Here is a 25686-nt window from a genome sequence, read left to right as displayed (position 1 = left end):
GGAGTAGAGCATCGGTCCACTAGTCCTCTCCAGGAGAGTAGATGGGAGGGAAGACTAGAGAGATTCAGAGCAGCTGGAAGCATTTGCTTCAGATCAGTATTTTAATTCCTTTTTTCTAGAGAAAATACGTTCAACCCCAGTAGTCTCTGCTTCAGGTCTGCGCTGTGTTTTTGCTGTGCAGCAAGTGAATTTTAAGGTCTGGCCCTAATGGGCTTGTGTAGTCAGGATGTGAGTTCGTGGGGTCAGTAAATGGCAGGGTGTGTGAGGTGCTATGAATTGAACTTATGGTCCTGAAAAGAAAGGCTGGTGCCTTTAATAATAAATAAATACATTGGGTAGTTATTGAGCTGCAAAGCACTCACCCAAAGCTTTGTGCCAATGCAATTTGCCAATAAGGGTGAAAATCAAAGGAACCTGTAACGTGTGTCTAAGTGAGGCAGAGCCAGACACCCAGCTGTGTAGTCTCATTGCTGCTTTGGGGTGTGCACGGCAGCGTGCTTACCTCTACCTCTGAACAAATTGCCTTTTATAATTGCCCCAAAGTACAGGTAATTTGTGAGCTTTCTTTCACCACCACTCCCTGGCAGTTGTCCAGGACGGGCTTGCAAATCTGGAGGAGAGCTTTCGAGAAAGCATCCTGCCTATAGATTTGAGTTGCCAGCTTAACTTATTAGGTGTGGGTTTGGGTGCGTTGTCCTTTGAGCCTGGCTCGGCAGCTTGGCCTGGGCTGCGTACGGTATGGCGGGGGCTACCTTTGGTCTGTGCTGTCGGGAGATGCTCGGCCACGAGGACTCGCCATGGTTATCCTGGGTGGCATCTCGGCTGTGCCATGCTGCCCTTGTTGGTGTGTTGTGCGAAGGTATGGGCAGGTATCCCAGCTGGGCTGGGGTGCTCGGAGGGCAGAGGCACCCCGTGGCATGGGGGGAGCCGGGATGGAGCAGCCCAGGCAGGCGGACGGGGTTGGGGGCCTGTCCGTGCCACAGGGCACGCCTGCCAAGCTCGACAGAGAGGCAGGCGGCTCTGTGCCAGCCTAGGTCTCTGGCAGAAGTGAAATGCTGTTAACAGCCGTGATTATTAGCAGAGTATTAACCATATGCTGCAGGGATGCTAGTTGTCAGGGTGGGTTTCTAGCTTGATGAGATGCTGCAGGGTGGGCAGGGGCTTGAGCAGTCACATAGGACCTGCCGTCTGATTTCTCGGCAAGTGACTGCTCTTGTTGCATGCCAGCCCTTATAGCTCCAGCCATCAAACTGGGGGTGAAAGCCAAACTGTTACCAGCAAGCAGGGCTTGAGCAAGCTCCTTCTGCCCTTGCTGATGCTTCTGCCCTGCTGGAGGATGCTGAAGCTGTGCCCTGCACCCTGCTCCAACTGAGGTGCACCGCCTGTGTTTCCACGATAAAACTCTCACTTTTGTTCAGAGCGAAGCAGTTGTAAAGTTTGACTTTACGCCGTGGTGGATGTTTGGGGCTGTAGTCAGGAAGGTCTGTCTTAAATGAACACGTATAAAATATCCTGCTGGCAATGTTTATTGAGTCCAATTCCCTCTTCTCTCTGAATTAACAGCTGGATACTTTCCACACTGCAAAATAGATTTCAGGTTTTGAGTTCAGGCCTGAGGTTGGTTTAGCCTGGAGTTCATAAGGTGGAAGAGCGGAGAAAGTGAAAACAGCTATTTAATTTGAAAACACCGATGCACTGGTAGAAGTGCGCAATAAATGAAATGCTGCTGATACTGTACTTCTGTCTGGCAAATTCCCTTTCTTGCCTTAGGAGTTTGCTGTTGAAAGCATGGGGTCTCTTAGCTATAACCTCCCTGGTGGCAGGTGCAGGTGTTTGGATCTTCCCATGTGCTGGATTTGCATCTTTTAGCCAGGGAGAATAAATTCTTTGGGAGGGGTGGAAACTGAGCTCCAAGGGTACACAGAAGTTGTTGTGAGCTGTCAGGGAGGCTGGAGACAGGGCTTGAGGAACCAAATACAGAGACTTAAGAGGGGGGATTTTACCTAACTGTTTAAATCTACATTATTCAAATCCAACAAAGGCCAAGTAATGACCCAATTACAGCTGTTCAGATGCTCATGCCTGGGTCCCTCCTTGATGCCTGGGTCCCTCCGGTTCGTGCCAGCTCCCGTTGGCCTCCTCCCTCCACCCTGTATATTTTTAAAGCAGAAAGGAAATTCGCAGTGGCTGGGTGAACTTTGCCTGTGAGTGACATACGCCGGCAAAGGCAGCCGGCACTTCACATACGACTTGTGCCAGGCTTCTCGAGGCAGCGTACCAGGTCTGCTTCAGCCCACACCACAGTGGAAAAACAAGCTGGCAGTAAGAAAAAAACCCAAACAAAACATTTCCTGGAGCTGGCAAACGATAAATGTGTTTGGAGCCTGTATTGAGGCAAGGGGTAACCCAGGGTTCCCCCCTCCCCATCATCACCCTGCTTTAGCATCCCTGCTCGCCTCAGTGTGGAAAGGGGTCTGTGACTTCTTAATCCTTTGGGGAGGGAGAGCAGGAAGGAAGGTGTTGCATCAGTCTCGAAATATCTCTCGAAGCAGGCAAAGGCAGGCGAAGGGGAGCGGTGGGGAGGGCATCCCTGGTGGGGCCGGGTGCGGAGGCATGCTGGGGATTGCCGAGCGCGGTGGCGGGGGGGACACCACCTTTTTTGCAGAAGTAGAAAGCGTGCATTGCACAATGGAACAAGGTGGTTCATTTTCTCCACTCATGTTTGCTGCTCAAACCTTGGGCTTTTCAGCATCAGCGAGTATTAAGCAGAAGTGCTCGTAAAAAAGAACCAGCAGTGCTTTTTTTTCTCTTTTTCTTTTTTTTTTTTTTTAATCCTCCTCTTGCTTCTTGCTGCTTGGTACCATTATGTTCATGCATTCCATCCCTCCCGCTTGCACATGCAGAATTGCCACTTGGAAAGGGGGTTTTGAACCACCTAATCTTTTTCCCTACCTTAAGAGGAGGGGAGTGAGCACGGGTTGAGTGGGATCAGCCCTGTAAATTCGTTTTTCAGTGATTTTGGTGATCTTTGCTGAAAACGACCCTGCCCTGCAAGGGTAGGGGGCAGGAGAAACCTGTAGCATCCCAGAGGAAGGTAGGCTGCAAGTCTTTGGTGTCCTCAGGGTTTGTTTTTGTTTTCTAGCCCAGCTTCCTTCCTGAGGAAACAAGGCATATTCCATGGTGGGGCTGCCGGCCCACCCCAGGTGACTCTGGAGCACACCCCGGGTGGGCAGCAGCCTCCTGGAGGTGGCAGCAGGAGCCCCCCCCCCCCCCCCCCCCCCCCCCCCCCGAGCCGTGCCTGTCCCCGTCCGGTGGCTCTCCGCTGCCCCGCTGTGTCTAGGGAGGGTGTAAGGAGAGGGGGGTTACGGCCGGGGGCGAAGCCATAGGAAGGCAGGTGTCTGCAGGCTGGCTGCTGGCGGGAGGGATTGTCCACACGCGAGCTGCATACTTAAATGCTGTTTACACCTTTATTTAAATGCATACATACAACATATGCATGACGTGCGTCTGTGCATACATATATATGATCCCAAATTTGTGTTGGTTTTTTTGAATGGCAGTTGGTTTCTTAACTGCTCTCTTTGCATCTCTACCACATTTAACTGTTGGTGTGGGGTTTTTTTTTCTTTCTTTTTTTTTTTTTCCTCCCCGGCATTTGTGAAAACAAAGCTGGGCAGACGGTTTTGTACAAAGGAATGTTTCTGACCACAGCCAGACATCAGCTATGTCAGGGCATGAAATGCTGCATTTCTGTAGGCTCTTGTGCCATTACATTGTTTAATCTTCAAAGCATTAAACTTTTGAGTTACTCAGACATTGCAAAGCTAAAAATAATAAAAATTCAAATGACTTGGTGGTGAAAGTATCTTGAGTTGAGTAGTAAAAGGATATTAAAATGTTAATTCACTAAGCGTTTTCCCACCAGTTGTTTTATTGGCTGGAGCTCCATTTGTGTGGAGAAGAATTAGTTTTCTTTTCTGCTGCACGCAGGTGCATATAAATTTTTAAATAACAGCTTCTGAAACCCTCCCAACTTATATTAAAAATATTTATACAGGTTAGCTGATGAGGTATGCAGTATTTTTGAGGAAGCTCCCTGGCAGGAGAAGATTAGTTGTGATACTGAAGCTGCAGCAGTATAGCAAACAAGTAGCCAGAATGACTGATACTGTAAAATACGTTAATCTTTCTAATTGTGTGTTAAAATACTTTTGCCCTTGGCGTAGCTTCTCCCACCAGACCCCAGGGCTGCGTTAGGTCATGGCACTGCCAGAGCCCCCGAAGCACCAGGGGCTGGAGGGCTCTTCCCTCACCATCGCCTGTGGCTCGGTCATTTCTGTCTGTGCCAGCCTGCGTCCTCCTCACGCACTGCACGTTGCCAGAGATGGGCCTGGGGGTGCGCGAGACATAGGATGGGACCCAGACCACTGCGGGTGCTGGGGTGTTGAGAGATAAAATGAGCTCTGCTGGGTGCTGCAGTCTCGATGGGGTGCTGTTGTTTCCCTGCTAGCTTTTTATGAATGGAGTTGGTCTTTCTCCATGGCCCCAGGGACACCCTCTAGTCTGAGCCTCGGTGAATTAGTTAGGGAAGAAACTATTGGTTTTGACCACAGCAATGATGCTTCTTGGATGCTTTTCAGTTGTACCTAAGGAACCAGACACACTGTGTACACAGGAGAAGTTCGTGCACGTAGGAATGCATGTGTATGTTAGCGCACAGCTGTGCTGCTCTCCTGTCCCTCCTGCAGCTGATCTATGTAGCAGGGACCCAAGGAGAGGAAAGTTTTTTGCATCAATAAAGTGCTTCTCTTCCCCCTTTCCTCCCCCACTGCCTGCCCATCTGACCCCTTTTGCAGCAGCACAGTAAAACTAACATACTGAAATCTCTTTTCTCTTCCCTTCTCTCTCATCTTCTTGTTTTTCTAGATGTTTCCCCTGCCAGTGGCTAATGGAAAAAACAGACCCACGACCCTAGCGAGCACTCAGTTTGGAGGATCAGGTACTGTCATCTTAAATTTTTTTTCCTCTTAACACCGTAATGTTTCTTGCAATAAATTTGTGTTTGCTTCCAGAGATCCAAAAGGAGGAATTTCTGTAGTTTTGTGTTAAGTATTTTTCTGGTGGTGGTCTGCTACTATTTTTCTGGATGATGTTCTTGTTGCTCCACGTGCCTCTGGGTAGGCAAAGCTGCTCTTTGCCGATCTGTCTCCAGTTAAGAAGTCACTGCGTGAGCTAAAGGTGGTTGTCTCATCACTCTGATTGAAGCAGTCTGAGAGCAGACAGTCAGTGCTGTTCTCTTAAGCTGCTTAGGTGTGCGCTCTGGAAGACTTTTGCTGTATGTCACCGAGAAGACATACATGGTCTGGGGCTCAGCTGCCCAGAGGGAGACTCTGGTGTGCAGTTTGGGTGTCTGCTCCATTCAACCCTTCCAGCAGCCCCCTGCTGTTGGGTGGGATCTCGGCATTCCCAGAGGAACCTTTGCAGAGCCCTCCTGGCCAGGTGCCTCCAGGCAGCGCAGCCACCCCAGAGAGGCTGACAGCAAGGGTGGCTGGAGCTGTTTCACCAGCCTCTAAGGTGTGGACCCTGCTGTGGCTTTGGGGTGCTGTCAAGCAGAGCCTCCCTTGTTCCACCTTGCTGCAGTGTCCCCAAAGCCAGCAGCTGGCCCTGCTCCCTGGGAGCGCTGCATGGCCGCATCTGCTGGCCGGGGTGCAGAGGAGAGGGCAGGGGTGCCAGCATCAAAGGGCTTTGGGAGCAGGGCGTCTGCAGGGAGCCTGGCGATCCAGCTGCGATAGGAGACTCTCTGAAGGGCGCGTAGCTTTAGATGTCTGATTGGGAAATGTGCCGCTGCTTCGTTTGAGGCTGAAGCAGAGAATTCCCCGGCCAGGCGGACGGCGCGGTGTTGTGCCAGGCTTTTGATGCCTGGGGAAGCCGCTTTGTGCAGGGCTCGCTGCAGCCCCTGGCGTGCAGGAAGTTCAGTTAATTTGCCCTTCTTGCTGAAACATGCTGAATGCTTTGTGGATGGTTAAAATTTGACCTTCTCTACCCTGGGCTGACTCACGCTGTCCAGGGAAACTCCTGGCCATGTGGAACAGCCGTGCCCCAACACCAGGAGGCATCCCAGAGATCAGGGTGGGGTTTCTGGATAGCAGCTTTGGTGCCACAACGTGCTGTGGGGCAGCTCTTGGGGAAACCTGCAGAAGCAGGACAGGAGGAGTATACTCTTTCCTGCCCCACTCCTGCCCTTTTTGGCCAGGGAAATTTGTTGCTTTCAGATGGGGCTGTTAGCTGCATGTCAAGATGGTTTTGAGCAAATATTTTTATAGGGAGGGAAGCTGTTGAGTGGGTGCTGGAGGAAATTGGAGGGGAGAAAACTCTCAGGTTAACCCAGATGGAAGCTGATCTCTCCAGCGAGTGTTCCTGTGTGTGGCTTCTGCTGTTAAAATAATCCACAAAAGACGCGCTACATGCTAGTGAGAGAATAGTAATGGAGCAGCTCACATTAATTTGTTTCCTGCTCAGAGGCTGGCTTGGCTGCCGGGTTTATAGTGCTGGCCAGCAAGGAGAGGTTGCGAGCGGGGCTCTGCGGTGCAGCCGGTGCAGTGACCGGTCCCCCCCCCCCGCCTCTGCTTGGCTGTGCAACAGCCGAAATGACACAAAATCTTTTACTTTCCCCCCGCTCGGCTTCTTTTCTTTCGGGTGAATGAAAGGTAATGTTGACACCACCCTTCCTCTGGGCTGCTGCTTTTTGCGTCTGGCTGTGAGCAGTTCATAAAAGCAGTGCACTGATGTTATACAACTGCACTGAAGGCATTGCACAATCGCTGCTGTCCCGGTCCCGGGCCTCTGCATTCACTCTTTTGTCCTGCTGTGGACGTCCTGGGTTTGAAACACAGCTTGGGGTTTGTTTAGGGGAAGCCTTTTGCTCCAGCAGCAGTCATCCCTTGGCCAGCTGTCCTTGGCCTCACCTTTGGAGCATGGGGGGCATGTTTTATTTGTGTGTTGGCTTGGTGACTCCTCTCTGGTCCTAAATGTTTGGCAATTGATTTTTGCTGGGTGAGGTGAATAATTGCATTAAGATGTTAACGAGATGTGCCATGCACAGGGGTGCACTGTGTCTATTAGAAGGACTTAAGGTGTATAAACTAGGTCCTAGATAGTGGCGAGTGGTTGTTTCCACGGTTGTTTGATGTTGGTTTAGCCTAATTCACTAATTGACGTGCTGTACAATCAGATACTAGTTCATCCCCAAAGGCATAGCCAGCCATCCGGCTAAGAATTTAATTTGAAGTCGAATTGTCACCAACCCTGATGTGGTCAGAGGGTGAGGAGCAGATGGCCCTTGGATTTGGGGACCTGGACTTGCTGAGGAAGCAGAGAGCCTTGCAGCCACGCTATAATCTGGACCTGGAGATTAGCTCCCTAAATCTTCTTGCCTTGCAGGAAGGCCTAGGCTTCATCTTGAATGCGCCTCGTGTTTTTCAGATACCTGTTCCATCAGTGTCCCGTAGCCCTGGTAAAGGTAGTGCAGCGTTTCCCCTCCACTGCCATCCTGCTGCCTGGAAAGGGGGAGCAAACATAACTTCATTTAGTTTTTAGTTTTGTAATGTGCACCTTGGTGCCAGTGTCTCATTATTTGGGGTTATTGTAGTAACCCCAAGATAATAAACTGTTGTCGTCTTGAGCCAGAAAAATTAGTGTTTCAGGCTTCTGCCCACCCTTGGATGTGTGAATTCGTGGCCTCCCAGTTTTCATCTTTCTCCTCCTTGGGAAAATTCTGGGGCAGTACATAGCTTGTATATTTTTTTCCCCTCTGGAGGAGCTCTTTCCTGCCCAGGCGAAGTTAGGAGTGGAGGGAGCAAGGCAGTGACTCTTAGGACTCCTGGCCAAAATGCCTCACTTGCCAAGATGAGGTTCTTGCTTCCAAAGTCCAACTGGTAAATAAGGGAGTGCAGTAATTTGAAACAGTCCTACTAGAAAATCACAGTGATAAAATTGCCCCAAATCCAAATCCTTTTCAAATCCTAATTAATATTTGCCCTGGCCAAGCTGCTGTTGCTCGTGTGGGCGGCCCCTTCATGAAGGGGAACCCATTTCTCTTTCCCAGGCCAGGAAAATTCAAAGTGTCAATGCAAGTCCTCCAGCTTTGAGATCCCTTTGCTTTTATATTTGTCTTCTGATTTTATTTTAAGCTCTGCCACTGTTTCCCTTATTTCTGTCCTTAAATGCACCAGGGAGGAACTGGTTTAGTTACCCTGCCGCATGGACAATTCAGCACCTCCGCTTTGCGTTTTCTTGGCAAGGCGAAACCCAACAATTGCCACTAGGATGGAGTTTACGTCATGCAGACTGTGTCTGCAGCATTTATAGCACATATAGGTCACCACGGGGAAGTTGGTCTTCCTGGGGCTTTGAGCTGCAACTTGTGTTTTCCAGCTTAAGCCATGTCATTTGCTGCTAGTATTTTATTTTAGCCGGAACATTCAGCATATGCCTATTGTCCTGGTCCTAGAAGGCAGCAGTTTCATTGTCCCCTTGCCAAACTGTTTGTTTATTATTTGCAGCAGCAAACCATTTTACACCCTGCCCTCCATCCTCCCTGTGTCACAGCTTGTAAATGACAACTCTGATCAGAAACGCGCTCCCTCCCAGCGCACCATATTGAACTGTGTCTCTAGCAGGAAACCACTTGTGCTAAATTTCACATGGAAGTAACCATTTTTAATTGACATTAAGACAGTATGAGTGGCAGGAGGCAAAGAAGTTTTGTTGTCTCTTCCCAGCCTGGGGCATGGCATTGCTGCAGGGGCATGGGGCTGTCGTCTTGTGGTTGTTGCATTTTCGGTAGGGTCACTGCGTGCCAGTTGTTTGTTTGCTTCAGCAAATAAGCTGGGGCTCTGTGGAGCAGGGAAATGGAGGCAAATGGCTGTGCGAGGTAATGCATCTCCTGGAGTAGCTCATGAGCAGCACTTTGCATCCATGGTTAATACGGAGGGTGTGCAGCCATCTCCCCTTTGTGTCGGAAACAGTGCACGATGCCAGGTTTGTGTCCTATTGAAATAGGAGCATGGGCAGTCTCCTGCTGGCAGATGATTCTGCTTGCAACACATAAAAGCTCTGAGAAAAAAATAGCTTCCCCCCCCACTTTGAGTAAGTGAATTCATCATTAAATGTCTTTTCCTTCTTGCTTTGTGCTGAAGGGAGCTCCCTTGCTTGGGATCTCTTAGGTGGGTTGGGAAGGGAGAGTCCCCTCCTGCTCTGTGCTGTGATTTCCACCACCAAAATTTGATCGGTGCTTTTTTGCTAGTGAGATGGTGAGATGAGGCTCATTGTTGAGGGAATTGCTTTGATCGAGGGAAGTTAATAAAATACATTTGAAGCTGGCGGACTGGGGAGTTTTTCAAAGAGTTACAAGCTGGTGCATGTAACAAATTTTAAGTTATAGTCTACTGAACAAAGTAAATGCATTCTCCCTGGAGGTAGGTGAGTCTGTATCCCCTTTGAAAGCCTGCTTTAAACAACGTTCAAACTTGGATACCTGTGGCAACAGCACTGAAAGTAATAAATTCTATGAAAGATGAGGTTGTCTCTTTAATTGGTGCTATGGGAGAGCTGTTTGAAGATTTAATTATTTTGTGTGTGCATGCAGCCCTGTATTAGGAAGCTCCAAGGTGGGGAAGGGAGGATCTGGCGCATGGGCTGGGAGCGTGGTGCCTGCCCCGGCAGCTCTGCAAACGCAGGAGCGGCGCTGGGCTCCGCTTTGCTCATGGAGCAGCCGGCTGGGTAGTTTGCAATAAAAACATCTTAAGTTAGAGAGCTGCGAAGAGCTAAGCGCAGCGTTTCAGTTGCCATGCTGTCAGCAATTGAGTTTCAGGCTGCAGAAACGCATTTGCAACTGTTTACCATAGTGAGGAAAGCAGGAGCTTTTATTAGTAAGGATGTATCACGTTTTCCTACTAACTGCCTCTAGTTCCCACGTGTTTTGCTTATGGTGAAGTGGGAGTGATGGGCTTTGCTTGCTATTTTGATAGATGATGAAAGGCAGACATGAGGTGTGCAATATGGGACTTGATATTTAAAACTGGCACTTTCCATTAAAGTACATACTTAAGGCTGCTTGTTTATGTTGCGGTTGCATGCGTGCCCGTACAGCAGGCTTGCAAAACTGTCACTAAACACAAAGCCACCACAACAAAAAAGTCAAAGCAAGAAAAATCTACTTGCCTGTCTATTGGCGTGACTGTTTCTTTCAAAGTAAATATTACTTTTTAGTTGTTATCAAAGGAGAAAAAAGAAAAAAAAAAAAGCCTTGCCACGGGTAAGTCAAGCTTGCAAAGCTGTGAGGTCTTGCTCGCCTGGGAAGAGACAATCCCTGCAGCCCTGGAGCGTTTCCATTCCTGCTGCTGGCTCCTGGGGTGTAGGAGGATGCTGTGGGTGCGCTGAGGGCACTGCAGGGAAGCAGCTGGGGTGCTGCAGTCCCAACCTTTCCAGTAACGAAGCCTGGAGGACTTCCAGTGAAGTTCATTCGTCTCCCACGTGCTAGTCAAGTGCGTTAGACAGCTTTCTGCTTTGTTTTCCCCTCTGCCTTCGGGAAGGTCCTGTTCTCCTTCCTCTCCCCTTTCTGCTCCCTGTTTTTCCCATGGGGTGGGTCCCATTAACCAGGATACAGAAAGCAGGGTTTGGAAAAAAAGGCTTGGGGGGCCTGAAAGCTGGGGCCAGTGAGTGTGGGTCGGCAGGAGATAGCAAGCATGGGGGAGCAAATGGCAGGGGAAGGTCTTCACTCCTGGCTGCCTTAGTCCAGCATCGCATCCCAGTTGCATCTCTGATCCTTGCGCCCTGGGGTGCGTGTTCCTGCTTCCAAGGCTTCCCCACCTGGGCGGCTGTTTCTCCTGCACCTTTGCAGTGAGGTTGAAACGTGAAGGCCTTCCTCTTTATTCTCCCGCTCCTCTCCCTCTTCTATCCCTCCCTCCCTCTCTCGCCTCTTCCTTGAATTTTTGGGCAAGGCTGAGAGCAAGGGTGCCCTGCCGGAGCCACTGCCGGTTTCTAAACGGACATATGAGGACTGAGGCTGGGAAGAGCAGGAAAAGGGTGTCTGGGCTGTTGGGGCAGTGGGGATGCTCTGACAGCAGCTCGGTGCTTCTCCAGCAGTTACGGGAGAGGCAAATATAGCCTGGTCCCTGTCGTAGTGTGTGTTTAACTTCAGGGGGTGAAAGGTGTCCGTTTCCAGGGGATGGATTTTAGGGTTTTTGGGGTGGGGGGTTGTTCTTCTCCCACCTCACGAAGAGTCCTCCTGCCTGGGTTTGAGATTTTGAACTAGGGAAGAGCACTGAGAGTGCTGGGGGTGCCAGAGAGCCGAAGCTGTAGCGAGATGAGTGACAGCTTATGTTTAGAAACTGCAAGTTTGACACAGACCTTGTTTAAGCACACGGTTTTAACTTTGCCAGAAGAGCTCAAGCCGTACAGCTCTCCTGCAGGCAGAGCTTTTTTCTCCCCTAGGTGAGGCAATTCAGTGCTAGTGTAACTGTGCCTGCTCGAGGGGTTATGATGAGACGAGTGTATCTTATGTAAAAATCACGTGCCTTGCCTGGATTAAGGCTGACGTGAAGCTGGGCTAGGAGTGAACCTTCTGTGTTTCAGAAGAACGTGTACAAGCTCAAGCACCTGCCTTTATTTTAATAAGAGGAGCTGGCTGTGTATTAATTGCATGCCTAATGTATGTTGCTTTGCTCCGTACCGCTGTCTTCTCAGTTGAAAGGGCCAGGGTCTCCTTACAAATGATGATTTGGAGGGCAGCACACTTCGGGTTTGGCGCTGGGATGCAGCAGCTCTGCCTCAGCCCACCTCAAATCCTGCTCATACAGGACTGTCTGAGCCGTATGTGTTGGTGCGGTGCTGAGTCTTCGGCTCAGCATCCCAGCTCAAGGCCTTGCACGCTTGTTGTGCCCTTTCCAAAGGGGAGAGATGGCTTTGGAAGGGACCCAGCAGGGTTGGCAAGCATTTCTGCTGGACCTTGCTGCTGCTAATTTCAAATTCTGCATGCTCTGTAGGGTGCCCTACTCCAGCACGTGTCCCGCGTGTGACCAGTTACTCTGCCTATTGCATCTCCATTGTTAATGCTTACATGCAGTGAAACTCAAAGTGGAATTACTTTTTTTTTTTTTTTTTTTAATTTGAGACAGCAAATGGGTGTCTTAAGGGCGTGGATATAATACATAGTGCTATTCTGTTACTCTGCATGGCCTCGTCTCTAACCTGGCACTACATTCTCTGGTGTTAACACAGCTGAAGGATGCTATAAATGCCGTGCTCACAAGCACCCAAAATCACTGGTAAAGGTGATATTTTTGATGCTTTTCTAACACAAGAGCAGACTCTGAACCTGGCTGGATAATGATCTTATTCACAAGCGACATTTTCGCAAGTAGAAAAATGATGGTGATCTACCACTTTAGCTGGAAGAAGGGAATGTTGACACAAGGCTCCTTGTGGTCATCGGAGTGAAGTAGTGGGAGTTTCCCGAGCACTTCGAGCTGCGGTCCGAGAGCACGAGCAGAGACCGTTGAACTTGATGGGCAGGTGCAGCCCTCTGGGGAAATGCCGCATCCCCTCATTGATGAGGCTGATGTGAGATGGTGGTGGTCTAAGCTGGGCTGCCTGTTGGCAGCAATGTGGCATGGTCGGCTAACAGTGGGAGCGGAGGTGATCTGGCTGCATCAGCTGGAAAACCTGCCCCAGGAGCAGCGTGAGCCAGACTGTGCCTGAAAAACACGCAGCGCTCCTGGGAGCGGGCTTGGTGCTTGGTACCTCTCTGCCGTGGTGCAGCTGAACTCCCAGTTGCTGATTGTGGGCTGTCATTTCTCTTTTTTGTCTTGGTGCTTTGCTTCCCAGCGAGGCTCCTTGCTGCTTCTGATTGGCTTATTTTACCTGTGGCGGGTACAGGAGCGGAGGGGTTCAGCTGCCCAGAGCCCCACCAGAGCGTGGAGGGCTGCCGAGTGGTGGGCCAGTGGTGAATGTGCAGCTGATGCAACTGTCTGAGTAATGCCAAAAAGTTTGCCCATATCTGCCTCTCGGATTCTCAGCTGCGTGGGTTGGGATTATCCTGCCCTCTCCCAGCACCTCCAAATAGCTGAGAAATCCTAGGAGCATGGCAAGGGGGTGGCAGCCTGCGGGCTCGGAGGAGAAGCAGCAGCTCCACCCGCCTGTTCCTGTGTGGCAAGGACAAGGGACCTGGGCAGTGTCAGGACTGGGTGCTGGGGTTTCCCTGGCACATCCCCAGGCCACCAGCCCAGCTGGATACGTGCCATTGCCTGAACCTGATCAACTTGGGAGGCGAGGATGGGCAGTGACCCACTTGGTGTCATGCTTCCTGGCTAGCGAGCAGCTTGGAGGCTGCAGAAAACCCCTAAGATGCTGTGCTGGCCTCAATGCAGGCACCTGTTGGGGAAGGGATTACAGTTTTAGAGAGTGGGGCTTTTCCAGAGGGTGGTTGCGGACAGCCTGTTGTCAGTCCGTTGATGCCTGTGCCCTGCCGGACCTCGGAGCAGAGACCAGCCAGCACGGAGAGCATCTCGCTGCGTGCTTTGGAGGCCCTTCTGCCAAAAGGTTCCCAAATACTTTGCAAGTCTTGATTAGCGCATTAGCTTAAACAAATTGAGTTATATATGCCATGGAGGGAAGAAAGGTACTGCACTCGTTCAGTGTTGACTTAAAGTTTAATTAATTTTGTTGCCAAATGAGGCATGAAATAGAGTGTGAAATATATTGTGGTGCTGAATGTGTAATTGCACGGGGGACTGGGAGCGCAGTGAGCGCTGAGGATAGATCACCTGAGGCAAGCTGGGGCACAGAGCCTTCGTGGCACCAAGATGTGTGCCTGTAGCAGCGGCGGTGCAGCCAGGCTTTCTGCCCGCAGCAGCAAGCCAATGGGGGACACACACCCCAGCACTATTCCCCAGGGGAACTGGGACCGGAGCAACCTCCCCACCCGAAGTGGAAGTGATGTCTGAAGACGCTGTCATGCCCAGGGGTTTGTCGCTGTATTTTTTTTTGTTTGCTGGAGGATCCAACCCTGAGCAAGATTCAAGCAGCTGGACAAGACTCGTGCCTGTGGCTCACTGGGGGCTGTCCCTCCAGGACGCAGCAGCCGCCACCGTGGCCTCTGCGTCTTTGCCATCTTAAATCTGATTTGACCTGGGTTTGGGGTAGGATGGTAGTTTTGTCATCTGCTTATAGAGATAGAGATAGAGATTATGGGGTTGTTGGTCCTGGGTGGAAATATATGTGAAGAAACATCAGAAGAGGAAAAAGCTGAACTGTGCATGAAGACAATTTCTGTAGCAGCTGTTATGATGCTCTCCTTGTTGCCAGTTAACATTTCTGGAGGAAAGATGTCTTCACAGCACCTTGCTCCCCCACTAAAAGAGGGAAAGAGTCAATCCAGGACATCTGCCCCCGCCCCGTGCCCCCCCCCCCCCTTTATTTTTATTTTTTTTAATAATCTTGAATTTTTCAATTAACTCTCCAGGTAGCCCAGCTCCAAAGCCAGCAGGGAGGAAAATCTAAAAAGTACTGTCCGTCCACCTGTTAACCCTAAGAAGCACATCCCTCCCTCCAAAGTGACCTCATGCAACGTCTTTCTCTAAATTTAGCTGGAGATTCCATCAGGAGCAAGAGAGGTGACATTAAGATGACATAAGCTTTTTCTAGCAGGGGAGTCTTCCTGGTTAGACAGAGACTGAAAATAAATAAACAGTCCTTGTTTCAGAGCATCTGGGGATGAGGCTGGGAGGAAGGGCAGCCTCCAGCACCCCAGTATATGTGTGGAGGTGGCTTGTTTCATACCAAGAGGGGCAAAGACAATAATCTACAAAATCTTGGCTGGTCCTAAAAGGAAAGAACCTTCCAGGAAAGCAGGTGATCCTGTCTATGGGGTGCTGGGGGCTGCCAGTGAGCCGTGGGGTCTCCTTAGGTGGCAGCACTTGCCTCTCCTGGGAAGCGGTGGGCAGCAGGTTTGGCTGGCCACCACTCGAGGTGTAGCTGTTCCTCTCCTCAAAGAGTTTTCAAGCCCATCCTTTGTCCTTGACCCCTCGGGATGAGGAATCAGCAAGGTTTTTCCCCCTCCAAAAGCCCTCCTGGGTCTCCATTGTGGTGCTCTTTGGTCGCAGACATGGTGGCATCCAGGAATGTCCCAGCAGACAACCCATCGTGGCCCTAGCCTGGAAGGGGACCCAGCCACAGTCCTGCAGGACAAGCCTTGGAGGACACTGGTGTTGTCAGTCGCCTTTCTGCCTTGTCCAGCACAACGAGGGGGATAGGTGGCTTGGCTGTGACAAGTGACAAAACCCGTCCTTGTGGTGGTGAGTGTGTGACCACTCTTCAGGCAGAGGGGAGGGGGAGTTACAGGGCCCCTTCTGCATTCTGGGACTTTTTTTTTTTTTTTTTTTTTTTGAAGTGAGGTGGTCTCTCTTCCAAAGGCTTCTTAATGCCCCGTTAACATTGTTATACAAAACAGCAGTATGCCATTTAATTAGGAAAAATACGTACTAACCTCTACCATATGTTGCTCTTCTCCTTGTATTTGCATTTGAAAGTCCAGCTGAATTTCAATGTGAAACTGGATTTTATCCAAATGATGAATGGCCTGAGAGGCTGTGGGAAGGTGGACGTGCCTCCCTATCGCATATGGTTGGGTTTGGTTTGGGGTTTTTTTTCGCCTTTTTAAAGAAAAAATTTTAAAGCAGGGTTCCTTTATTTCTTGTACTGTGGTTCAAACTGCACCTTTCCTCTAAAACATTATCTGAAACGCAGAGGCTTCAGACCCTGGGGGAGCGGGACTAGATTTACTCTTAAGCAACACATTTTCAGCGGCAGCTCCACTCATGGGCCAGGAGATGAGCCTGCTGCCGAGCCTCCCCCTGTTTCTGGGTTTTACCTGGGGCTGCTCTGTACCTCATAGGTTTGTAACCTCCTTTGCTGGCTTAAAAAAGGCTTTGGTATCGACAGGTGCCTTTTTTTTCAAGAGGCAAGTCAATGGCCTGACCGTGCAGGCTCCAAGTTGCTTTTGCCTCCGCAGCAGGAGCATGGTGAGGGTTATTGGCTTTGTTTTCCCAGCCTGATGTTGGATGGGGTTTGTGCACATGTGCCTCGTGTGCAGGGCTTTGCTAAAAGTGCAGTGGCCACAGCTTTCTAACAGGGCCTGAAGCTTTTGGGCTTTTTATTTTTAGTTTGTTGGAGTGGTGGCAGCTCCAAGCCCTTTCCCAGCTGGGGCCATGGTTTCTCTGGGGACATTGCTCCACCAGCAGCGTTCCCCAGCTGCTGTAGAACAGGAGCAGTGGCATCTTGCTGCTGCTTGGACTGCTGGAAGACAACCTGGTTTAGGGGCTGTATGGTGGCTGGGTCTGTGGCAGCACATCCCCGCAGTCCCTTGGAGCTGCCTGGACTCTCCACTTGGCTGCAGGCTGGATTTTTCTCCTTGTCTGAGATACATTTAAACTGAGTTAAGCTCCGTAACAAGCTCAGCATTATGTTGTTGAGCTGGGTGTGCTCACATAGCTCTTAGTGACCTTTTACCTCACCTACCTGGCAAAAAAAACCCTTAAAAATCACTTTATATCCTGATTATTTCACATCCTCTGCCTCTGTGAATCTGTCTTCAGAGGATCACTTGGGTGCCGGGCTGGCCGTGGTGCTCACAGGGGGAGCTGGTTGCCTCAGGTTTCTGACTTTTGTTCTCCTTTCTCCTGGCCCCTTGGAGATCAGTTCAATCTTTAAGAGAGTTTTTGTTGGGTTTTTTTGTTGTGTTAATGCAGCTGAACTAATATGATTACATTTCCAGATTTGGGTAATGGAAAACAAGTCAGGAAGCTCTTCCCCCCCCCCCAGTTTTTTTTTTGTGGTTTTTTTTGTGGGTTTTTTTTTTTTTTTAAAGAAAGGGAATTTTATGTCACTTCCAAATTATCCAGATCTTCAGATCTTCAGTTGGGAAGTTCTTCCCCTTTCTCAGTTACTCTTGACACAAGGGCTCCTTGCTACTGTGGCCATGTATGCGGCACTCTGGTCCTGGTGTAAAGGCTGCTGCACTTCATGCTCCATGTTGTGGTCGGCCACGAACCCAGAGCAACCACAGGGTTGTCCTGGATGCCCAGAAAGGTGAATCTTCCCTTCCCCAAGAGAGCTGCCAGGCCAAAGGGGCCGTGTATGACCCCCAGTGCCACTTTCGGGGCAGAGACCCTTGCACGCGTGCCCTTCCCTGGGGCAGTTTCACCAGCTTTTCAAGGTGTGTTGGCTTTGCGCATCTCTCCGTGCTCTCTCAGATTTCGGAGGAGCTATCTGGAAAACAGCTCAGACAAACCGTCTCGTGATGGCAGCTTCCTTTCTAAAAAGAGAAGGATGTTGCGGGGTCAGTGGCTTCCCATTATTTTCCCCATTTTAAGCGTTTTCTCGCCATTGGTGCCCCAGTGTTGGGCTGTGTGGTCTGCTTTGGTTTGGAGACAGCCTTGCCACGGCGAGGGCGTGCTGTGGTGCGGGATACCCGTGTCTCGGAGCCATGTGGGCTTTGGCTTCCCAAAGCACCGAGCTGCTCCTCTGCTCCCAGGGCAGAGGTACCGGCCAGCCGAGCCCCGGCACCACTGAATTTGCCCTTCTTTGGGTATGCTGTAAGAAGGTAATGAGTCACTTTCCATCAAGCCGATAGTTACCCTGCTCCTGTCTTGTATTTGTGTTGTGTAGCCAGCAGGATTATTTATAACTTAGCCAGCATCCCGAGTCTATTGTTTCAGCAAAGAGCAGGAATGACTAGATGACTTCCTGAGATATTTTTTTTTTTACCACCCCCTCATTTTTTATTTTTTTTTAAATCTGCTTTTCCTTCCAAGTATTATATTCGCCAGTTGGATGCTTTCCCCCCACATCTTCCCCTCCTGATTGTGCATTTGTGCTGCTGACAATCCCACTACCGGTGTTGCTTTAACTCTTAGAAAGACTCCCAGGAAAAGGCAGGGTCCGTGCCCTGGGAGGGCTGGGGCACCTGCATGCAGGTGGCATGAGCAGCTCTTGCCAGACCTGGAGCCGGACTCACAGGTGCTGAGAACCGAGGCAGAAGGCTCTGGCAGTGCTGTTAACGGGAGGGCGAGTGCCTCTGCACCTGCAGGGGTTACCTTGTGCTGTGGATGCCTCAGGATGTGCGCCCCAGGGATGTGGCAGCGATGGGTGTGGAACAAACAGGTCCTGAGCTCCTTCCCTGCACGTGCAGCCACTTGCCCAGTCGCGGTGGTGCCATCTGAGCAGGGTTCACCCTAAATCCTGAAGCTCTCCTGGTTCTTGTCCTCCTTCTCTCTGTCCAGCTGCCTCCAGTTAAATTACCGTTGGTATTGCAAGACTCAGCAGTCGTCATGGTTTTAAAGCCCTTCCCTGGAAATCAGTGGGTAGTAAAGGTGTGCAGAATGGAGAGAGGGGCAGAGTGGGTGGTTTGGTGAGCTGATCTGAACCTTTGTGGGGGATCTGCAGGTTGAGCTTCCTTGGGGAGCAACACCCAGGGCCCTGACAGCTGCTGTCCGCAGCTCCTCCTTGCACAGACAGCCTAGGTCCGCTTTGGATGTTCTTGCTTGAAATTGGGGCATAAGACTCCCGCTTTGGGTTTGGTTTGGTCAAATTCTCCTTCTGGCTGAGTGGGATGCTCTGAGGTGGAGCCTCGGTGGCGCCCATCTCGGCTGCGTTTCCTTCGTTAGCTTCTTCTCAGTCGTGATGTAACGAGCAGCCTCTGAGGTTTGAGCGGCTGCAGCCACAACCTTGCAAAAGCGACCTGAGGGTGAAACAGCTGAAGAGGAAGAAGTCTTTGCTGCCTTGTGGTCAGCAGAGATCCTGCAGAAGTCCTCTCGGTTTCTATTAGTTCAGAACTCAAAACTTAGTGCTCATTTATTTTTAAGCTGCTGTTTCTAGCCAAGGTGCCTGCAAGCCCTCGCTTGTCCTTGCCGTGTTGGTAAAAGCTGCCTCGTAGCCCCTCTGGCTCTGGACCCTTCCAGGCAGGGCTGCAGGGAAGCAGTGGAAGGGGCTGGCAGTTGCCTGGCCTGTCCCCACTTCTCCCCCTCGTCAGGGCTCGTGGCACAATGGTGTTGCTCTCCTGGCGTTGACTTTCCAGGAACTGCCTGGCTCCGCAGGGAAGCATGAAGTTGATCCAAATGGAGCTGCGCTGCACTGGAAAGGCCACTTGGATGTGAGCAGGAAAAGAAGTCTTGACTTCTGTCCTGTAGGGTTTTTACAGTTTTTGTAGCTGGTTTTGGTTTTCCAGGTTTCTTGTGGTGCAGAGCACTAGGTGCGGGTCAGAAACTGGAGGAGGGTTGCATGAGATCTTGGGCTCAGGGGAGGAGGTGATGCTCTGAGAAGGGCCTGGGAATGGAGGCATCTCAGGGAACTGCTGCCTGGAGCCCTGAGCTCACAGCAGACTCCTAGGGTCCTCTCTAGATGCCTTGTTGCAGTCAAATTGGAATTCCTTTGAGCCCCGCACTTAACTCGCTTCTTGTAAGAGCTGGTCCCAAAGCCTTTACAGCCTAAGCGAAGCGGTTCCAGGTCGCACAGGAGCTCGTGCATCCACAAGGATGCTTGTGGCAGCTGCTAGGCTGCTTCCCACTGCTGATCGCTTTCATTTCTAGGAGGTTTTCAAGCTGCGGTTCCCCTAGCTAGGGCACCCGTGTGCTGGCTCCTTCCCATCCCAAGTGCTGGGTTATTTCGGTTTTCTCCCCTAGCTGGAGTCTGCAGGCAGTGATCTCCCAAGTAAGGCACTGGTATGATTCCTGTACCATCCAGCTCACCGCAGCGTTTCCCTGGAGTGGTGGGAAAAGCCAAGCCTGGATGGCATTGACTTCCCACATCCTACTGCGCTTCAGGGTCCTTTCAACTGAAATGCACGGGAAATAAAGCTGAGGAAAAAGATGGGGAGCTGCAACTTACGCTCCCCACTGTGAAACCACTGCAGCTTAGGACTTGTGACAGCAGGACATGCACCACATGGCAGGGAGAGCCAGGCATGAGCATCTCCTACAGCCCGCTGCCTCTTCCAGCCCTTCTGGGTCAGCTCAAAAATAGAGAACAGCACTTCTCCCCCAGCTTGCTTTGTATTTTTAAAGGCATTGTGGGTTTTTGTTCTGTTTTCTTTAAATAATTCTCTAAAAAGTTGAAACTGTAGGACTGGTGCTTTTTTACCCAAAGAAGAAAACTGAAAGATTAGTGAGACATTGTGGTTTTGGATTGCCAGTTGTAAAGATGTTTGTGTGCTCTGGCGTGCAAGGCTTTTCAACCCTGGTGAGTGCGAGTGCTTGTTCCCAGAGGTGGCTCGACAACATGTGGGTTAATAGCCGGAGATGTGTTTGTCCACACAGGTATTTAAGGGATAATCTGTGTGGCTTTATATTGTGCCGAGAGTCTGTCTCCGCTTTGGTCTCTGCTGCTGTGTTTCCAGCTCTGCCCTAATTTTTGGGCAAGTCTCTCCATATGTACAATAGCTAGAAACAGTTTTGTTCCCTAGAGAGGCTTTGAGGTTTAACATTTATAAAATGCTTTGAGATCTGCAGATAAAGGAAAGCAAGACAATAAACAGCGACCAGGGCTGTGCCAAAGAAATACCCGGTATCACCACAACAGAGCCACGCAGGATTGGGTGGAGATGGCTTTTGCTAGAGGGCAAACAACTGCTCCAGAAGGCACTGCTGCAGACTCGGTTGGGAGCCCGGCTAGCAGGAGAGGGGCAGCTAAGCCCTGACCCCGGCCTTGATAACATGTGTGGGTAAAAGCACGAATAAGACACGTAGGTGGGTTTTTCCTCATGCTTCACATTGCCTGGGGTGCTCTCGGGCTGTCCCAGCGCTTCCTGGGAGCAAACCTGCTCTGGGAGAGATGCTGCCGAGTTGCTCTTTGCTCTCCGGACGGTGCATCATAAAATCCCCTGGTAAACTTAATCCACTCCATAAACCTTGCTAACTTTCTTTTAACTGCCTTTGCTTGTCCTTAGAGTGAACTCCTTTATAGTCCCCCAAACAAAGGCAGGCAGGAGTGGGCAGGGACGGAGGAACCGGGAGCTGTGCTCCTCCCCGGCGCTACTGGCTGGGTGGGAGGAGCGGGCTGTGGCTGGGGCGCTCAGCACCGGGGTGCTGGGCTCCTCCGCTGCCAGCTACTCAATGGACATGGCATCCCAGAACAAGCTGGTTTGGGGTAGGTCTTCCTGCCAGGCATCTGGTGACACTGGGATTTTTTTGGCAGAGGGTGGGAGGATGGGAGCGCAAAGGAATAATTTTTAATGGATCAGTTGGGAATTCTCCTCTTGAGGGATTTGGAGGCAGATGGGCTGGAGTGTCAGGCTGGAAGTCTTCAGGGATCCTTCTCTCTTCCTCCCCACACTCTTGAGTACCTGCCTTTCAGTACCCTTCTGCTTTTGGGCAGGAGCAGAGAGTATTAATGCTGCTTGAGGACACATGATCCTGTTTTGGGAGCAAGATGCGTGGCTCTGCAAGAATAGCTCGTCTTTTTCTGCTGCTTCCCCCATAATGTATACGTAAGTCCCTGAAAACCTATTAAAGCACACCGTGGCGAGTGGCATGGTGAGAAGAGAAGGGTACATAGCTGGGGGCTGGCTCCAGCACACAGCAAAGTTAATTGCTAGCCGAGGGTTTCTTGGGTGAGATGGTGACCTGTGGTCCCTGTGCCCTGAGCCGGTAGCTGGCACGGTTACTGCTCTGGCTGGGTGGGAAACGTGACCTGGGTGCGGGGTTTCCTCACCCTACATGGGGCTGGTGGGATTGTTTTCATTTCAACTGGTTTTAGAAATGAATCAAACTAGCTCTCTGAAGATGGTCTTCCTTGAATTCAAGTGGCTTGTGCATATCTAGTTTTTAACTTAAGAGAAGCCGGTTTACCTGAATCACTACAAATGCTGCCTGCTTTGAAATGAGGTGGGCTACAGGGGCTCTTGCTCTTCCTGGGGGACTTGTACCTCTTAGTTTTAAATAACCGTGGCTTGTGTTTTGAGTGAGGCAGCATGCTGTATGCTACATAGTGGGCAGGGTTCTCCCTGGGATGCTGGGGAGCAACTGAGGCTTTGGGATGCTGCTGAGATGAGGGGGAATGTGCAGGATGGACAAAACTGTGGAAGCCCAGAATTGGCTTCCCTTGAGAGAGTTAAACCTCCATGCCCGAGGTCACTGGAGGTGAATGTGTGCTTCTGGTCCTCATCAGATTGTTGTGGGCAGGAGTGGACAGCCAAACCCTCGAGTGTGGCGGAACCTGGGCACCAGAGAGGTTTACAAGCAGCTTGTTTTCCCCTCAGTTCTGTCTGGGGTTGAGGGGTCCAGTGGAGCTGCTGAGGCAGCTTGCATGGAGGTGGTGTCACGTCCAGCCGCTGACCCGCTCCCCCTGCCACGGTGGCAGAAGCAAATGGGGCTCTCAGAGGTGTGGAGCTGTAGTTTTGCAAACAGCTGATCTGCTGGTCGCTTGCTGCTGGCTGAGGTCTTCCTCTTCCCTTACATCCTGGCCTGCCCCATCTTGGGGGCTTCTGGGGCATGTTTTGCTCCAAATGGGGAACTGGTTTTTATTGGGTTTCCTGCTGTCTTACACATTCAGCAGCCCCTGCAAAGTCCGGTGAGCCCCAGAACTTGCTCAAGATAAATGCAGAGCAAGAAGGGCCCTTTCCTTCCAGAGCAGCGAGTACTGCAGTGCCTTGCATCATCTCATGAACTTGGTGCAGCGAGGAACAGGAGGGAGCTTGGTCCATGGCTGGTGTGGGAGCTGCCAGCAGAGGTTGTGCGCTGGGGGCAGTCCGGTTGTTTGGTGATGACTTTGGTCCTTCACATTTTCCTTGCAGCACTGAGGCTAGGAGTCACTGCTTTTATTTTAATTTTTTCACTCCTTTTCTCCCCCTGTCCTCATTTTTATACATACATACATACATACCTATTCCTTCTGAAGTTGCATTTGAAAATGCAGCCGCTTTTCTGTGGTGCAGCAGCTTCTCACCCTGAGCACACAGGGTCTCCCCCACGTGGCTCAGCTCTTACCATCCCAACAAACTGTGGAGCTCCAAGTTTTTAACCCTCTTCAGACAACCCAGAGCTTCTGCACTTTACAACTTGGGCACTGATGCAGCTTTTCTTGTTCATGGAGGAAAAAATTCCTTTGAACTTCCCGTAGTTAAAAGAAAGCAAGCTTTGAGCAAAATATCAGAGAAACTTCTTAATGGTCAATTTTCCTAGACATTTATATTAGTATTCCTGATAAGAAGTGTCACTGCTTGTCTAGACAAAAGCACTAGAAAACGAAACAAGGTGTAGAGGAGATGCAGACAAGGTAATCTAACAGGTTGCTTTTTCTCTGCATCTTGTTCCCCTGAATAGCACACAGCCCTGATGTGAAAAGCACTTAAGGGCCTTGGACATGGAGTGTGAAGCCAGGCTGGAAGCACGCATGGGTTGGCCACACTGGCTGCAGAGCAGGGCGAGAAACCCCACTCCCACCCTTCCCAGCAGCGCCGCATCACCTGTCCACAACCCAAATGATGGGTCGGTGCGTGCCCAGGGTAATGTGAAAGATGTAAATTAGGTGAAATGTTAACGCCGTCGTGTTCTGATCGTCAGAAGAATAAAACCCACTTTCATGAGGTCTTCGTGGAGCCTTCCTGAGAACTGTGTGGTGGGTTTTTCGTGGGGCTGTTTTTTGTTGTTCATCGTGAGAGATCAGAGCAAGGAGGACCAGCTCCTGCTGGCCATCGATAAGTGATGCTAAAGCTGCACCCAGGAAATGGTTTGAAATGCACACGCTGGAAAAAAATGTTGGTTAGTCTTAGAAAACTGAGGAGCCGGGCTACACGTTGAGTGCCATCTGCTGGCACCTCATCCATGTTCTTGGCGTGTTTGCCCGGGGAGAGCGATTGTGCAGGTTGGCAGCGTGGGACCTGCTGTGGCACTTACAGAGGGAGGGCTTGGTGTGCCGGCCTGTGGATGAAGGGGCGGTAAGGGTGGGCTTCCCCTCCGCTCCTTGAGCGATGTCCTCATTGTCCAAGCAAGTTGTAGTCCTACCCAGTGTAGGAGGAGCCCAGAAGTAGGTATCTGCTGAGGCTGACACATCCCAGCCTGAGCTGGATGTTTTGTACCGTACAAACTGATCTAACATGGGATGCATCCAGGCTGCTCTTGGCAGAAGCTGTGCCACCCTCCATTCTTATCCTCTCCCTTCAGCTGGCCCCAGATACTTGTCTACATACCGAACCAGACCAGGTGGCAGGTCATGATTTTCAAAGAAAACCAGCCCACCACCTCCAACTCTGTCCCTTAATCTCTTTACCAGCATCTGGGCAAATGCACTGCTTGGTGACAAGTGTCGTGATCTGGTTGTACAGACAAGGGCAACCAGGGCATGAGGGGCTGGAGCAACTTTTTGGTGTCTTCTGCTGACGTGTGATTAGAAACAGGGTCTCGGAGGTTAATTGACAGCCCAAACCCTCAGTGCAACACATGATTGATTTCTAGAGGTCAAGAGGCTGACAGACCTTGCCTGATAGACTCTACACCATAAGCCTCTGCAGACCTTAAAACAAAGCTAATGATTTTATATTTTTTTTTCAGGTAAGCTCTTCCTATGAATTGTCCTTTTGGCTTTAGGGTTACAATGGGAATTTGGGGCACGGAGTATGGGTATGCAAAGACGTGGATTCTTTACAGGGGAAGGGGACAAGTGAACATCTTGAAGTGTTTATATTTAAGGGGGGGGGGGGAAAGAGTCGTGGTTCTTGGAAATGGTGCTTCTTAGCAGCAAGTAGATGAAATACAGCCCTTTTTAATGCAATTTAAATAATCAATGGTATATTCAATTACAGAAATATTTGGCAGAGCTCTAAATAGGTCACATCTGTCCTTAAACTGTTCTTAAGGTAAATATCTCCCCGTGCTGTGTCATGTTGACCAAATTCTGTAAGAACTAGTGCCTGGGAGGGCAAACTCCTTGGCTGTATGTGCAGTTATCCCCCAAAGTCTGCACCTTGTATATGTATAAACTATTGGCGCTTGGTTTTGCTTTAGGGATGCCTTAGTTAAGCCTGGTTTGTATGTTTTGGTCCCATTCAGCTACTGAAGTTTGCACCGTAACAGGGCCTGGCCGGGGTTTTGGCAACAGCCAGGTGTTGGTGGCTTGCATTGCCCACCGGCTTGCTCTCTGGGGGCAGGATGGCAGCCGTGAGCTCGCGGTGCACGCAGCGATGCTGGCCTTGGGAAAGGAGAAAGCAAAAAGACAAACCTTTGTTGTGGTGACCATAGTCTTGAAGTTATTTGCAAACAAAAGCTGGAGCTGAGGGCTTGCCCCAGCCCCGCGGAGGGAGGCAGGCAGGCAGGTGGTGTTGAGAACACTTTGTTTGGGAAAGTTTTTCTCATTGTGTCGAACAATTCTTCTTAGATGATCCTTCCTGTGGGCTGAATCATCGTCTCGGCGAATGTGTTGGCTATCCTAGCCAGCCCCACGGCCGCATCCTGTGCGGTCTGGGGCATCCTGTGCTGCTGGCAGAGCTGCCAGGTGCTGGGCTGCCCAGCACTCAGCAGGATTGCAGCCCCTGCATTTTGGGTCAGAATAAACGCTCCTAGATGTGCGTTTGCTTCAGCCTTCCTCTCCCCTTTGAGATCTGGTTTTTTTTTCCCTTTGCTCCAAGGAACTTTGCAGGGT

At 50.6% G+C, this 25686-nt stretch overlaps 1 protein-coding gene across 19 annotated transcripts in view; it reads left to right on the top strand.

Annotated features, from left to right (window-relative positions):
- Nucleotides 1–25686, top strand: part of TCF3 (transcription factor 3) — an 80397-nt gene that overhangs the window by 5156 nt on the left and 49555 nt on the right. For all 19 annotated transcript variants that reach the window (XR_005103783.1, XR_005103782.1, XM_037384437.1 and 16 more), the window contains exon 3: nt 4927–4999. Coding sequence is in view for 17 of the 19 variants with exons in the window: in XM_037384437.1 (XP_037240334.1) it covers nt 4927–4999 (73 nt within the window). In the remaining 2 variants the exon portion in view is untranslated. The remainder of the gene's footprint in view (nt 1–4926; nt 5000–25686) is intronic.

Source organism: Falco rusticolus, chromosome 4 (genome assembly GCF_015220075.1).
Source record: "Falco rusticolus isolate bFalRus1 chromosome 4, bFalRus1.pri, whole genome shotgun sequence".
Classification (NCBI taxonomy): domain Eukaryota; kingdom Metazoa; phylum Chordata; class Aves; order Falconiformes; family Falconidae; genus Falco; species Falco rusticolus.
Note: the sequence above shows the minus strand (reverse complement) of the source record. Positions and strands in the feature narration are given on the sequence as shown.